The sequence below is a fragment of the Leucopleurus acutus genome, assembly GCF_964270905.1.
Source record: "Leucopleurus acutus genome assembly, chromosome: 14".
NCBI classification, from domain to species: Eukaryota; Metazoa; Chordata; class Mammalia; order Artiodactyla; family Delphinidae; genus Leucopleurus; species Leucopleurus acutus.
In genome coordinates, this window is record NC_139156.1 from 61,521,386 (window position 1) to 61,537,221 (window position 15,836).

General features: G+C 44.1%; 1 protein-coding gene across 3 annotated transcripts in view; it reads right to left on the minus strand.

Annotated features, from left to right (window-relative positions):
- SGPL1 (sphingosine-1-phosphate lyase 1) overlaps positions 1–11,638 on the minus strand; it is a 53,230-nt gene extending 41,592 nt beyond the window's left edge. The window contains exons 1-3 of one of the 3 annotated variants that reach the window (XM_082855057.1): positions 11,501–11,638; positions 10,975–11,035; positions 10,590–10,651 (exon numbers count right to left, since the gene is read on the minus strand). In XM_082855057.1, coding sequence (XP_082711183.1) covers positions 10,590–10,616 — 27 coding nt within the window. In that variant the 5' untranslated portion in view covers positions 10,617–10,651; positions 10,975–11,035; positions 11,501–11,638. Of the gene's footprint in view, positions 1–10,589; positions 10,726–10,974; positions 11,036–11,500 lie in introns of all 3 variants that reach the window. The other 2 variants (XM_082855056.1, XM_082855058.1) reach the window with 2 other exon arrangements.
- Between the last annotated feature and the right edge of the window lie 4,198 nt (positions 11,639–15,836).

Sequence of the window (15,836 nt, forward strand, 5' to 3'; positions counted from 1 at the left end):
ATGGCCAAAGATAGCAGAAACTTTGCAATTCCAGAAACAGAGATTAAAGCTTTGGACTCCAAATGAAAGCAACCCTAAGTATCTTAAAAATAACGTAGAAGTTTGTAGAGTAATTATGGGTAAACTAGACAAAAAGGGTCATTATTGTCCAGAGGTATAGTTTTTAAGAATCTATAAACAAAATTACTATCTGCTAAAATGACGAAACTTTTTCAAAACACTTTTTGTGTTTTTTCATGAACACATACTCCAGCCACTACCCAGGATATCTGAAAAGGACCAACACCTCTGAGTATTGTCCTGAACTGACACCTCATCACGACTCCTGTGAATTCTTTGAGAGTCGTGTTAATAGTGTTTTACAGGCCACTGTGGTGTCCTAGAAAGTCTGGATAGTGTCAAAGGCTTCTACTCTAGTTTTAGCTCTCACTTAGAAACTGTGTGACCTTTGGCACTTATTGAACCTCTGTGCAACTGGATTTCGCTCATCTGCAAACAAAACTAGATGCCATTGTTATAGTTCAACAAAAAAAATCACAAGAAAAAAACAATTCACAGGGTTGTTGTGAATATTAAATGCAGCAAGGTAATGAGCAAATGACTGCAGATAATAAACACTTCACAAATTATTTGATGAATCTGAATTCTCTGATAAACATTTTCCTTTCCTTTTCAATTAGCAGCAAGGAAAAGTGACCTTTGCAATGTTCCAGGCAAAGCCACAAAGGTAGAGCTGCGAGAGGCTTTAAGTAGTTTGATTTCCATGCCTATGCTGTATTTTACTACAGATGATGGTAATAAATGCAGGTAAATAGTGAGCTGCTCCTCAATTTTGTAAGACAGATGTTAAACCAACTCAGCTTCCCACAATCTAATTCAATCAGAAGGTTGCAAGTGTCCCCTTACCTACTAACAGAACAGGATTAAACCGGTTACCTACTTATGTTTACAGATCATAAACCTGATTTCAGTCATCCAGATAGACTACTGTTGATTGCTGCAGGCATGACTCATGCGAAAGCATCTGAAACCTTAAGCTTATCAAAAAGGGCTGGGTAATATAGTCTAATCCTAGGCTTTCTTCCACCCTGGCTGCAATACAGCTCAACAAGGAGCAAGTCCACCATGGCATTCTCATATTTGTCCTCAATTCCTCCCCATCAGAATTTGAAACAATTATCAATTTCCCTCAACTGTCTCAAAGACTCAGCACCATTAAGACTGGAACTCAAGGCAGGATTAATGTACTCCTTTTTAGCCTCATCTACCAAAATGCAGTTCAAAGGAGTGAACTCAAATGCCTCTCAGGAAAAGTCTCCAAAAAGAAGGTCTTCCCACTACTGAGCACAAGGCTTAAATATACCACAACTACTTAGGTTCCAAAGAGTTCCAAAGGATTATGTTTTCAGCCTTGGAATTAACTGCTACAAACGGTGTTTTACAAATCTAAACTCTGCTCTTAACAGAGCCCTTTTAATACTCAAAAGAACCAAGGTTTTTTTTTCCATCAAATGGTTATTAATAGTTATAGACTAGGTGAACGAGAATGCAAAGAAAAGGGCATTTCACATTTTAGAAGTACCTACACTACTTCAGGAAAGAGTTCTTAAAGCTCCCTCCACTGTGCAGGTAACAAAATGTTAAAACTTGTTGCCCAAAGCTAAATCCAAAAGTTATATACTAAGAAAACCCTATAGGAGTATAAACTGGTACAACCACTTTAGAAACCTGTTTGGCAGTATACCTCATGACCCAACAATTGTATTTACGTTTACTAAAAGACATGTTCAAGAATGTAGCAATGTCATTCATAACAGCCAAAAACTAGAAACATAAATGTTCATCAACTACAGAATGAATAAATTTTGATATTTTATATACCATAAAACTACACAGCAATAATTCTTAAAAATATTGCTACATCAGACCATGGCTGAAACTCACAGATACAATCAACATTCAGAACAAAAGACATTCACAAAAGAAAATATATTGTATGCTTCCATTTATATAAAACTGAAAAATAAGCAAAACTACAGTGAGAAGAATGACAGCCTTTGGTAGGTATCAACTGGGAGGGATATGAGGAGCTTTCTGGGATGCTGGACATTTTTCACATCTTGATCTGGGCAGTGAGTACGTGTATCCATATACAAATATTCATTGGCCTGTACAATTAAGATTTGTGCCCTTTACTATACACAAATTATCCCTCCAAAAAGAAAATTCCACACTTTTTTTTTAAAATTTAAAAGTGCTTTGTTCACTTCGTAGGATAACAGGACATGTAAATAACAATGTGCCAGGAGAACAGGCTAGGACGAGTGCTCTGCAGTTTCTGCCTATACAACAGGCAAGTCATTCATTCATCAAACACTTATAGTTTGCCTATCTCATGACAAAAAGCTCATATAGCTATGTTATATTAAGTCAAAAAGCATTATTAGATAAAAATCACAACTCACTAGATAAGATGTAACAATTTTAGATCTGGATGCACCTAGTAATAAAATATCAAGTTATGTACAATAAAATCTAATAGAACTACAAGAAGAAATAATGGAAACAGTCCAAATATCCATCATCAGTGGAATGGCTAAATAAATTGTAGTAATCATATAATGAAATGCTATATAACAATGAAAATGAATGAACTAAACTATAAACTACACGCAACAACATGGATGAATCTCGCAAATACTGGGCAATATAGGAAAATCACCAAAAATACATATAAATCGTTCACTGCAATCCCTATCAAATTACCAATGGTATATTTTTCACAGAACTAGGACAAAAAATTTTAAATTTGTATGGAAACACAAAAGACTCCAAATATCCAAAACAACCTTGAGAAAGAAGAATGGAGCTGGAGGAATCACACTCCCTGACTTCAGACTATACTACAAAGCTACAGTAATCAAAACAGTATGGTGCCGGCACAAAAACAGACATACAGATCAATGGAACAGGATAGAAAGCCCAGAAATAAACCCACACACTTATGGTCAATCTATGACAAAGAAGGGAAGAATATACAACGGAGAAAAAATAGTCTCTTCAACACATGATGCTGGGAAAACTGGACAGCCACATGCAAAAAATTGAGATTAGAACATTCTTTAACACCATATATAAAAACAAACTCTAAAAGGATTAAAGACCTAAATGTAAGACCGCATACTATAAAACTCCTAGAGGAAAACATAGGCAGAACACTTTCTGACATAAATCGCAGCATTATTTTTTTTGGACCTCTCTCCTAGAGAAATGGAAATAAAAACAAAAATAAACAAATGGGACCTAATTAAACTTAAAAGCTTTTGCACAGCAAAGGAAACCATAAAATGAAAAGACAGCCTATGGACTGGGAGAAAATATCTGCAAACAATGCTACCGACAAGGGATTAATTTCCAAAATACACAAACAGCTCATGCAGCTTAATATCAGAGAAAGAACCAACCCAATTAAAAAATGGCAGAAGACCTAAACAGACATTTCTCCAAAAAAGACACACAGATGGCCAACAGACACATGAAAAGATGCTCAATATCACTAATTATTAAAGAGATGAAAATCAAAACTACAATGAGGTATCAGCTCTCACCAGTCAGAATGGCCATCATTAAAAAGTCTACAAATAGGGGCTTCCCTGGTGGCACAGTGGTTGAGAGTCCGCCTGCCAATGCAGGGGACACGGGTTCGTGCCCCGGTCCGGGAAGATCCCACATGCCGCTGAGTGGCTGGGACCGTGAGCCACGGCCGCTGAGCCTGTGCGTCCGGAGCCGGAGCCTGTGCTCCGCAGCGGGAGAGGCCACAACAGTGAGAGGCCCATGTACAGCAAAAGAAAAAAAAAAGTCTACAAATAATAAATGCTGGAGAGAGTGTAGAGAAAAGGGAACCCTCCTACACTACTGGTGGGAATGTAAACTGGTGCAGTCACTATGGAGAAGAGTATAGAAGTTCCTTAAAAAACTAAAAATAGAGTTACCATATGATCCTGCCATCCCACTTCTGGGCATACATCCCTAGAAAATTCTAATTCAAAAAGATACATGCACCCCAATGTTCACAGCAGCACTATTTACAACAGCCAAGACATGGAAGCAACCTAGCTATCCAGCAACAGATGAATGGATAAAGAAGATGTGGTACACATATACAATGGAATACTACTCAACCATAAAAAAGAATGCAATAATGCCATTTGCAGCAACATGGAGGCACCCAGAGATGATCACATTAAGTGAAGTAAGGAAAAGACAAATATCATATGAAATCACTTATAAGTGGAATCTAAAAAAATCATACAAATGAACTTATCTACAAAACAGAAATAGACTCACAGACATAGAGAACAAACTAACAGTTACCAAAGGGGATAGTGGAGGGGCAGGAGGGGGGATAACTTTGGAGTTTGGGATTAACATATACACACTACTATATATAAAATAAACAACAAGGCCCTACTATATAGCACTATATTTATTATCTTGTAATAACCGATAATGGACAAGAATCTGAAAAAGAATATAGATAGACACATATATATCTATATATATAACCAAATCACTTTGCTCTACACCAGAAACAAACACAACATTGTAAATTAACTATACTTCAATTTTTTTTAAAGGTTAAAAAAATACATATAAATCCATTTGTATCAAGTTGAAAACAAACAAAATTAAAATTCAGGATGTAGAACTAGGTGGTAACACAATTTTTTTTCTTAAACAGCAAGGGAATAACTATCCCCAAAATCAGAATAGTAGAGTGATATCAGTAGAGAAAAGGGAAGGAGATGTAACCAGGGTGGGGCACATGGGGTTGGTGGTGAACGCTCTATTTCTTAACCTGGGTGGTAGATATATTATTGTTTTCTTCATTGTTATTCTTTAAAATGAGGATATGTGCTTTATACACTCTTCTGTATGTACGATAAATTAAGAATGCAGGCAAGCTCTTTTCCTTCCCATTTCCTCTTCCCGCTGAATGAAACGTGAACCTGACAGCTCAAGCTCAAAGCAGTTATCCTGACCTGGAGAGGATGCACTGAGCAGTGGAACCTCCTCAAAGACCTAGGAATGGTAGTATCAGCACCAACTGTTGACTCTGGATTTCTCTTACTTTAGAAAAATTTATTTCTACTTTTTAGAAATCTCTATTTCTGTAGATTTTTCTCTTATATTCAGCCAAACCTAATCCGGATACATTCAGTGATTTGGACAAATAAAAACTTTCTAACATTTAAAGCTGTCCAACAACGGAAAGGACTCCCTGAGAAACTATACCGCGCCCACTCCTGGCCAGGCATTGTGGAAGGAATTCCCACATGGGAAGGGAAGTGGCACTGCAAGATTTCTAAAGGCCCTTCTGGCAATTAAGATTCTAAGGCTACTACGGGAACAAACTAGCTCTGAAGCTGTGGCAACTCTGCCTCTGAACCTATCCTTCTGTTATCAGCAAGAACATTCCTTTTCTATAACGTTCCATGACCTACATTCTTCAAGACTGCTCCAACACTATCTTCTCACTTGTACATTTCAAAACTAACTTGACCTTGACTTCAGTATACTCCTCTACCGAACCTTCCTCAACTCTGTTACGTGCTTCATGGGGCTGTCCTATAAATTAAATCACCCAGGTTCCTGTAACCTCTGGTTTCCAGTTGGGTTTGACCAATGAAAAGCTCCAGTAGACCAGAGGGTGGGAAAAGAAAACATGTGAGGTGTTTATTCCCCTTGATTCCCTTGCTGCTAGGCCACTGGTTGGAAGTGGTTGCATTCCCAGAGGTTACCTTCTCTTTCCGCTAAGCTCTCTCAAGTTCCAGAAATTACTCCCTCTCTTGCTCCGTCAGGCCTAAGGGCGCTAATTGCTCTTAGCCCTGAAGTGTTTCACCAGCCCCTGTTGGTGTTCCTTAACTCTGGGCAATCACACTGCTGGAGTGCACCAGGAGATAACTGACAGACCCAACAAACTACTTTCAGCCTGCACTGTTCCGTCATCCCTGATGGCTCCCATCTCCCCTTACCCCATAGCACTGTTTTTCTCTCAGTAATTGCATTCTGTATGCTTCCACATATGGACTGATTCACTACAAATCAGTTCCCTATGGAAAAGTCTTAATCCCAGGCTGATTCCCATTTCTGCCACCAATGCATACAAACTACATGTAATACTAGATTGGGCAATGCCTAATTAAGAGGTAAATGTTACTAAAAATTCCTGACACACAGACTGCAAAGCCAAGCCAAAGACTGAGATTTGGGGTTTATCTATTTATAACTTTCCTTTCCTTTAGACCAAAAGCTGGAGAAATTATCATACTTGTTATTATATTTTGCTTTATTTACAAGAATGGAACAAGGCCAAAAACAGTGCTCATCCTACAATGGCCACTCAAATTGTCAACAAAAATTGAAATGTCCTACCAGTTCCAATGAATCCTCCCTTTCTTATAGACAAGCCTACAAGTAAGACACCAGATTCAAATAATAGAAATGAGCTTTTAGCGTCAATCTTTCAGTTTATTGCTTAAATCCCATTTGAGAGTCATAAAGAAAGCATCCCTGAAAAAGATTCAAGGGTCAAAGATAAAGCTCTAATATCTGGAAAGATGTGATTTTTGCACCTGAAAAACAAAACTGAGACAGGCTTACCGTTTCCAAATCAACAGTGCTGCAGAAATGTTGCAAAAGACAGCACTTCTTAGGACTTTTACTGCGCTTCAGAATATCATGCTGCACACTCTCCAGTATATATTCCAAAGCAGCAGAGCTTGATCCATGGGCAAAACAACCCAAGTATCACTGTAACAGACCCATTAAACTCTAAGAAAAGACCTACTGCCCCATCCACATGAATGCCAGGGCTACACAGATATTGTTACTTATGTTAAGGAACCTAGAGCAGGGTTTCTCAACCTGGGCGCTTCTGACATTTCGGGCCAGGTAATTCTAGGTTGTGAGGGACTACACTGCAGAGTAGGGCAATCAGTTGCATCCCTGACCTCTAGCACTCCTCCAGTATGACAATCAAAAGTATCTCTACACATTGCCAAACGTCCGGGGAATGGGGGTTGGGGCAAAAACTGCCCCTGGCTGAGAACCTCGACCCTAGATCAACTTTTATCACTCACACCCCACCCAGCACTACCACAGTGCATACGGTAACTCTGAGTCATCCATCTGGATAGCCTATGGGAGTAGACTTAGCTTTATAAAGTACCTTTTTTTTTTGTTAAAGCTAGGAGTATTTGGCAACTCGCAAAGCGATACAGACCCCTAGCACTAGGAAGGAGGAGAAGATGGATGGAAAGAATGGTTGCTAAAGTGGAGAAAGATGGCTAAAAAATTTCCAGACTTGAATTCCCTCTGAAAGCATCACAATTCTCAGATGAATGAATACACTCACTCACTTTATTCTCTCTGAGACGTTACGTGGAAAGTATCACAGTCCGTGGCATAAATGAACAAATGGAAATAGGCAGGCAAAACCCTTTAATCAAATGAGGACAAAGCACTGAGGGCTGACAGCCCAAGAACCTTTGTCTGGAATCCAAAGTTTGTCATATATGGACTCCAGTCCATCTTCAAGTTTTATTGCCATAGCATACTGTCCACAAAAGTGGCTTTCTACCCTATCAGACCCAACGTCCCCTTCTGTAACAAATATTTTGTAATGCTCTTTATTCTGAAATGAAATTCAAAGATTATAACATTATACCCATAGACATAACTTTTAAAATTTCAATATAGCCCCCCAACTGCAATGTAAGGGAAGAGAAACAAGAAGATTTGTATAATAAAACGTATGTTCAGACAAGACGAGACTGCAAGACAAAAGCATCCCCACCACTCTTCCGAAGTGTCCCCTAGAGGGCAGAGCTATCCCACTCCTGCTCCACACAAACCTGCTCTCGGCAGTCACACAGTTCAGCAACCTCCATCCCTTTCGATGAATATGACACAGAGGCAGCATCACAAAATAGGTAAGAAAGAGGGCTTTGGGGCTTCCCTGGTGACGCAGTGGTTAAGAATCCGCCTGCTAATGCAGGGGACACGGGTTCGAGCCGTGGTCCGGGAAGATCCCACATGCCACGGAGCAACTAAGCCCGTGTGCCACAACTACTGAGCCTGCGCTCTACAGCCCATGAGCCACAACTACTGAGCCCACGAGCCACAACTACTCAGCCCATGTGCCACAACTACTGAGGCCCACGCGCCTAGAGCCCGTGCTCTGCAACAAGAGAAGCCACTGCAATGAGAAGCCTGCGCACTGCAACGAAGAGTAGCCCCCGCTCGCTGCAACTAGAGAAAGCCCACGCGCAGCAATGAAGACCCAACGCAGCCAAAAAAAAAAAAAAAAGAGGGCTGTGAAGTCAAACCAGCGGTGGCTAAAACACAGCTCCGCCACTTCACTGCTATGGTACCCTCTAAGTCTAGTTTCTCACCTATAAAAAGAGAATGCCAGCATAGTTTTCAGAGTTTTGGGGAAAATTAAATAAGCATGTAGAATATCTATTTCTGCACCTAACACATAACATGTGCTCAATAAGTGTTAGCTATCAGACTTAAACTATTATTCCTGAATCCACCTCATATTACGTCTTAGCTTATGCCATCTTACTCTCCCAGGAGAAAGTACGGATGACTGGATATTCATTTAGCAGAGATAGTCTAAAAAGGATTCAGGTACAATATAAGAAAGAAGTTGCATCATATGACTTGTAAGGTTGTTTCTAATTCTGAGATTCTACCATATGCTGCCCTACACTGAGGTTATCTTCTATTAACTGGGGTCCTTTTTTCCCAGTTAGAGGACCAAGAACATGTCTAACGCATCATACTGTACAAAGCAACTACGGAGAAACACCTTGAACTCAGATCATGACAGTTTAGGGTCCCCCTTGAAAGCCCAGCCCTGGTCATTGGTTCTTTACCATTTAGCACAGGACAGTCAAAGAAAGAAGGACAACTTTTCCAGAGAGAGCACCTCAAGCAACATGTACAGTGTCTTCAGAGAGTGATGATTCAAGGGCCAGCTGTTATCTATATGAATTTATTCCTTACACCAAGGAGCAAGGCAACACCCCTAAACATCTAGATTTTCAAACAAGGAAGTGAAAACTAGTGGTGACAGCTAGAGAAATACTTCAAACTGATTCCAGAGTTAATATTCTGAATAAAAGCACTCACTGCTCAGGCTGTTAAAGGGAGCCCACAGGCCCAAGAAGTAATAAGCACATGGCTGGGCATGCAGTTATATCCTACTGACATACAGGAATCTTAATTTACATACACATACTGCTTCATAAAACAGAAAACAGAAGTTGCCAATTATTGCAAATCATTCTGCAAGGTGCTAACAGTGGTTATTTCTGAGTAGTGGAATTATCAGGGGTTGCTTCCTTTTGCTTATTAATAGTTTCCAATTCTTCTAACATATTGCTCTCGTAATGAGAATTCAAAATTACACAACACAATTTATTATCTACTGACAATCCATGAAATCTGGGGCAAAAAAAACTATTTTAGGTGAACTCTTCATCTGAACCTGTGGATAAACCAAGTATTGATCTATGTCTCTAAAAATCATCTTTGTTCCCCACCTCAAACCAGAACCAATCACAACTTTGTTGCCCTCTTAATCTCTCCTGCAGACCTTACAGGTTTTGACACTACAGGACATCAGCACTGGATATTAAAAAAATCTCACTATTAGTTTTCACCAATTTCCCAGTGACAGCTACCAACTACCAATTGTAAAGAGAGGGAAAAGAAATGTTTTAAATCAATGTGTTTTTTGCACCAAAAGATATCAGATTCAAAGAAGTGACTTATTCAAAACTAAACGCAGACACTTCTACATCGCTATTTGAAAACCACGGGCTCCTCACAGTAACAAGCCTCTATGAAAAAAATAAAAATCAATAAAGAGCCTCCATGGAATCATGAATGTCCCAAGAATAAAACGTCATTTTGGTAAACATTCATTTGGCAATTGTATTTTCCCTGCTCAGGGAAAAAACAGCACAGAAAGATCTCAAGAGGAGAGGGGAAAAAAACAGCCTTTACCAAAAGAGGCATACTCCTCAGCACAGCAGAAGAAAGTAAATTCAAACCAGCTCAATTCAGCAATTAAGCAATTCACCACATACGAAGCACCATGACAGGTGTTTATCATCTCTAAACAAATAAGACAAGATATCTGCCTTCCAGGGACTCAAAACTCTAGTCTGGGAAACAAACACTTATAAACTAATATACGGCAGATCCAGACAAAATTTAATAGAAGTTTGAAAACTGTTCTGGTAGTATAAGAAAGGAGAGATTAAAATGAACTGCAAGAATTTTGAAAATGATTCTTCATATTCATTATATATATATATATATATACACACATACACTTAAATCAGTCACTTATCCATCTTAATCATTGAACCCAAAATAAAAGGTGGCAGAAACTCTCAGCTACCAAAAGCAAGCATCAGAGGTGAAATCTACACACTCATCCTTCGGACTAAAAATAAAACGTAAACGACAAGTGACTTACAACAAGGAGAATAGATGCAAAAAGGACTCACCAACATCAGAAGGTCCGTACTCGGCATCTTCCTCTTCCAGGCGTCCTTTCAGTGCCTCCCCTCTGCAAAAGGGAATCACGTTTGTTTACTTCTAACGCTTTAAACGCTCCCGTCGGCCCGCCGAGATTCGCCAGAGCTGCAGAGAAAGGGTTCTATCCCTCCTTCAAGAGCTCAGATTTCACTCCTAGCTTTCACACTCCACCCCAGCACCCCAAACCAGCGAATCAGAATCCTGCTGGCACTCTGCCTCCCTCCCACAGCTGCCCAAACGCTTCCAGAGCCACCCTCCCACAAAGCAATCCCCCCCAGGTAGCTACCGGGGGAAACGCCCAGCCTGCAGTGGACCAGGGCCTGAAGGCCCGGAGCCCCGCCCATTCAAACTAACCCGGCCAAGGAGCGGACGCTACAGGCAGTCCAGTCCCAGGGTCCAGCCTCCGGTGGACTCCCTTTAGAAACAGGTAGGCCTCGTTCTCGACTTCATCCCTCCCTCCCCACAACCCTCTCCCCGCCTGCGAAGGACCAGCAAACCTGCCCACCCCAAGACCACTCCTACCCCGCCAGCGAGTGGAGTTTCGGACCCCGCTCCTTCTCGGCCCTGGCGCCCTCCCCCACCCACTCGCGAACCCTGCACTCACTGAGACCTCGGGTGGTCGGCGCCCCGTCCCTCAGCCCGAACCCGAGCCCGCCCCAAGCTGCTAGCCCCTCGGTCCGGCCTGGCCCTTCCTCCTCTCCTCACCCCTCCGCAACAGGACCCCTCCTCAACAGGACCCCCCGCAGTCCAGACACTCCTCCCTCTCCCCGGCCAGGACCCGCCTCCCATTCAGTCCTGACTCTCCCCTATCCCAAGCCGAAGCCCTCCTCCCCAGCCCGGACCCTCCTCCTTCCTCCGGGTTCGCCGCGGCCCCGTCCACCTCCTCAGCCGGGAGCAGCTTCTGCGCTCCTTCCCTCGGACACTGTCTCGCCGGCCCTGCTCCTCTTCACCGCGAAACCGACTCGCGGGCCGCTGGGCGAAAGCTCCCCAGGCGGCGTCCACTGCTACCGCTGCTGCCGCCGCCGCCGCCGCCGCCGCCGAGATTAGAGATCCGGCCGCCGGTGGCCCCGCCCCTCCCCGCCCCGTCCGGAAACGGCTCCCACGGTGCCCGCCCCCTTCCCCAGCCCTGGCGTGCGCGGCTCCGCCGCCGGTCACGCGCACGCCCCGGCCTGGGCGGCAGGCCCACTGTCCCCTCCGGGCCCCACGGCGCGTGCGCGCCGCCTGCTGGCCTGGCGGGGGCGGCGCCCGGGCCTTCCGAGAAGGTGGAACGCGCCCACCCCAGAGGGTACCCAGCTTCTTCAGTCTCCGATTTTAAAAACCAACTTGCTGGTCACTTTTGACCACTTGGAGCCCCTGAGAGAGTCAGCCTGCAGAGCACTGTGCAAACTGATCCATAACGACGACTCAAGATGGGTCTCCAGAGAGGCCTTTGCGATTTTGAGTGACTCAGAGATTTGCTCCTTGTCTCCTTCCTGGAGACTTCCATCGAGGTCAACGATGCCTGAAGAAAAGCGACAGGAAGACGCCCTTATTGGAAATATTATACCCATCCTCCCCTCTCCCCACAAAAATGGGTAACAGTGACTATAGTTGTTGGGCAAAAATGCTACCAATACTACTTTATTTTCGTGAGCAATGTTGGGAGTCATCTGATATTCAAGTGAGAGCACCCACCAGGATCACCCACTTCATTTCCAGAAGAACTAACTCTTAAGTCAGTTTCATGACTTGCCCATGTTGTGGCACTAATTCAGCAGAAGCAGAAGACAGTGTAGTTACTTGTAACTGATCGGTGATCTGCATACAGTATTTTTTTCCAACAAATTATTTAAATGACACCTACATGGCATCTTGAAATCTTAATAAAAATGACACTTATGAGTGTACCCAATTCCATCCCTTTGCAAAATGTCATGACACTAATTTGGGGTGTCATCACTACCATCGTTACCCTCATCTAGTGCTCTTAGGAGGGAAGTCCTTGTTATCACATCTGCCCTTCTCTGCACAGCCCCTTTAGCACTTCCCAGTTTCCCAGCCAGAATGGTCAAGACTATGAAAGAGTCAAACAGGTTATCTCTGGGCTTCATTGCCCTCAGCCCTACCCATCAGAAGTCCCAGACATCTCTACTATCCAGAGCTCCTGAACCAGGTACTAACACCCCCATACCCTTAGTCCTCTTGCTGTTCCCCAGCAGACATGCATCCTCAGTGTTGAAGGGTCAGAAAATGTCCTGGGCTTCCTGCCAATGCCTACTCATCAAGAGTAAATTTGGGATTCCAGCTATGTCCTCCTCAGCCCTCATCCCCGACCCCTCTGCTTTACTTCTTCTCAGATCCTAGGATCTGCTCTCCCTAGCCTCCTTAACTGCCACCTCTCATCCTTTAATCTAGAATTTCTGTGGAGCTGACTGAAGGGCAAGGTCCACGTCTGACTGCTCCCTAAACCTGTTACAACTTCTCTGCTCCTCACACTGCACAGTAGGGGGTCTGTTCATTCTTCCCAGATGAATAAATTCAACCATATTGTCTAACGTTTATTGTTATGGACTGAAGGTTTCCCCCTCCCAAATTCATAGGTTGAAGCCCTAACCCCCAATGTGATGGCAGGGCCTCTGGAAGGCAGTTAGGTTTCAATGAGGTAATGAGGGTGGAGCCCTGTAATAGGATTCATGTCCTTGCAAGAAGACCAGGCAGAGCATGCTCCCTCTCTCTCTCTCCCCCTCCCTCCCTCTCTCTCTCCTCTCTCTCTCTCTCTCTCTCTCTTTCTCTCTCTGTCTCTCTCTCTCTCTCTCTCTCTCTCTCTCTCTCTCTCCTCTCTCTGTCTCTCTCCATACACAAAGAAGAGGTCATGCAGGCACACAGTGAAATGGTAGCCATTTGCAAGCCAGGAAGAGGACCTCACCAAAACCCAAATTTGCCAGCACCTTGACCTTGGACTTCCCAACCTGCAGAACTGTGATAAATAAATGTCTATGGCCACTCAGTATGTGGTATTATGCTATAGTAGCCTAAGCTAAGATACTTACTTTGCCAAGACCTATGCTAAGGCAACTTTACATCCAAGGCCATATTTATGTCCTAACTTGCCCAGATCAGGTGACTCTCATCATCTCTCAACTTGTCAGCAAGGACATTAAGGCCCAGAGAAGGTAAATGGTCATCCCAAAGACACACAGGAGAATGGAGTAGAGTTTGGATGGGAAGTGAAGTCTTCAGATTTTGTAGGAAGGACCTAAGATATGTTTGTTAATGAATTGGAATCAAAGAACGTTAGAGCTAGAGGGGCCTTCAACTATTTGCAGTTCAACCCCATAATACATGCATGAAGAAACCAAGGCGGGGAAAGGAACATGACTCCTGGCAGTTCCTGGCGGAGCCCAAGGGCCCTGGATGAGGGTGTGTGCGGGGAGGGGGACAGGGGCCGAGACTTCCGGCACACTGTTCCTGTCCCCACACTCCCTCTGACTGCAGCTTAACATCAGGGATGACAAGAGAAGCATCAAGTAGAAAACGACCAGAGATAAAAGATGCATGAGGATTAAGAAAGAAAACTTCAGCCTTCACAGGGGGAATCACAAAATGGAGCAAAGTCCCCACTGACTATCGGACTCACATGTCCTAGCGCTCTATTGGTGAGCCCTTGGGAGAAAGCAAGAGAGCAGAGAGCAAAGGGGATAAAAATGAGAGAGAATTATAGTTCAGAGAGAAAAGAGATGTGCCAAAGCAGGAGTGATGGCTAAGGAGGGGACAAACGTCCACCTCTTTCCCCTCTCCCCCCAGATGCTTGCACAGTAGGGGCTTCAGAAGTTCTACAAAGGAGGGGCTCAGATGGCTGGTGGGAGGCAGAGGTGGGGTGCTGGGGCTCCCATACTCGTGGCGTGGTCTCCCAGTGAGCGGCCCTGGCATCACCTGGGAGATGATTAGAAATGCAGTTTCCTGGAGCCCCACTCCAGACCTACCAAATCTCGATCTACATTTTAACAAGAGCCGCAGGTGAGATATATGCGCAATAAAACTTGAGAAGCAATTCCCTCAACACCCTGCTTGCAGAGAAAGCACGGTGTTCTTTTTAAGATTGTGCATTTGTTTGGGACGGTTTAAGGAGGTTGATGAAGAAAATGTATGAGGGTGAAGAGGAGAACTAATGCTCCCCAAATTGGCCTTTAGCACCATCATGGTGCCTTCCAGGATAAAAAAAAAAAAAGATTGGGAGGGATTAGAAAGGCCTATGGGGGACGAGGGAGAACTGAAATACCTGCTGATGACAGAGGGCTGGGGATGGCAGGGGGCAGAATGTGGAGGAAGACAGTCTGGACTTTTTTCCCCATGTGGCTTCTTTGAAAATAATCCGCGCTGGCAAATCTGGTTCTGCTTACAATGGCAGCTAGCCATGGCCAAGTCAGTGACGCCCCTCCCTCTAGACACAAGCACACAGTCCCCGCTCTAAAAAGCATGAACGTGCTATCATGCCTCCATTCCTGACCCTGACACCGCCACCCCCAACCCACCCAACTGGGACTTTCTATGGAAGCTCAGCTTAGGACAGGGCTGCGGGAAGATCTCAGGGCAGCTGCATCTTCTAAACCACCCCTGGGAAGGAATGGCCCACAGGAAAGCCCCCTGCAGGACATCTGGTCATGGAGCCTAAAACGCCCTGCCCAAGGAGGGGCAGAAAACCACCCAACAGCAGTAGGCTGGGAAGATCATGACAGAACTGGCCACTGGGGAAAAGGGTGCTAAGAGCCGCCCAGGGCAGGGAGCATGTGCCCAGAGGTTGCCACACTGGGATAAAGAGCAAGGTGTGGTGGATCACTGAGCTACATGTCCCAGGTGCCAATTCAGCCAAAAGTCAGAGTGGCCAGGCCAGATCCTGAGAAACAAGTTATTTCCCAAGGAAGCCCACCTTTCCTGAGGAAGCCCCCTGTTGCTAACCAGGCTACACAATCACTCCTAGCAAAGCATCAAAACCAGAGAGTGACTGCTTATCAAAAACCAAATAAATACAAACTTCCTTGGGCAGAAGGAAACCAGCTGGGCCTGCGATGACAGAACAGCTTTGAAGGCAGACGAGCCTCTACCCAGAGATCACTGTGTGGGCTCAGGTGAGTGGGTTTAACTGAGCCTGGGCTTCCTTGGTTGAAAAACAAAGGTTAATAGCATCTACCCTGGGACTGTGAGGGCGGGTGGGTATGTGTACCCAGCACAGGGCCCGA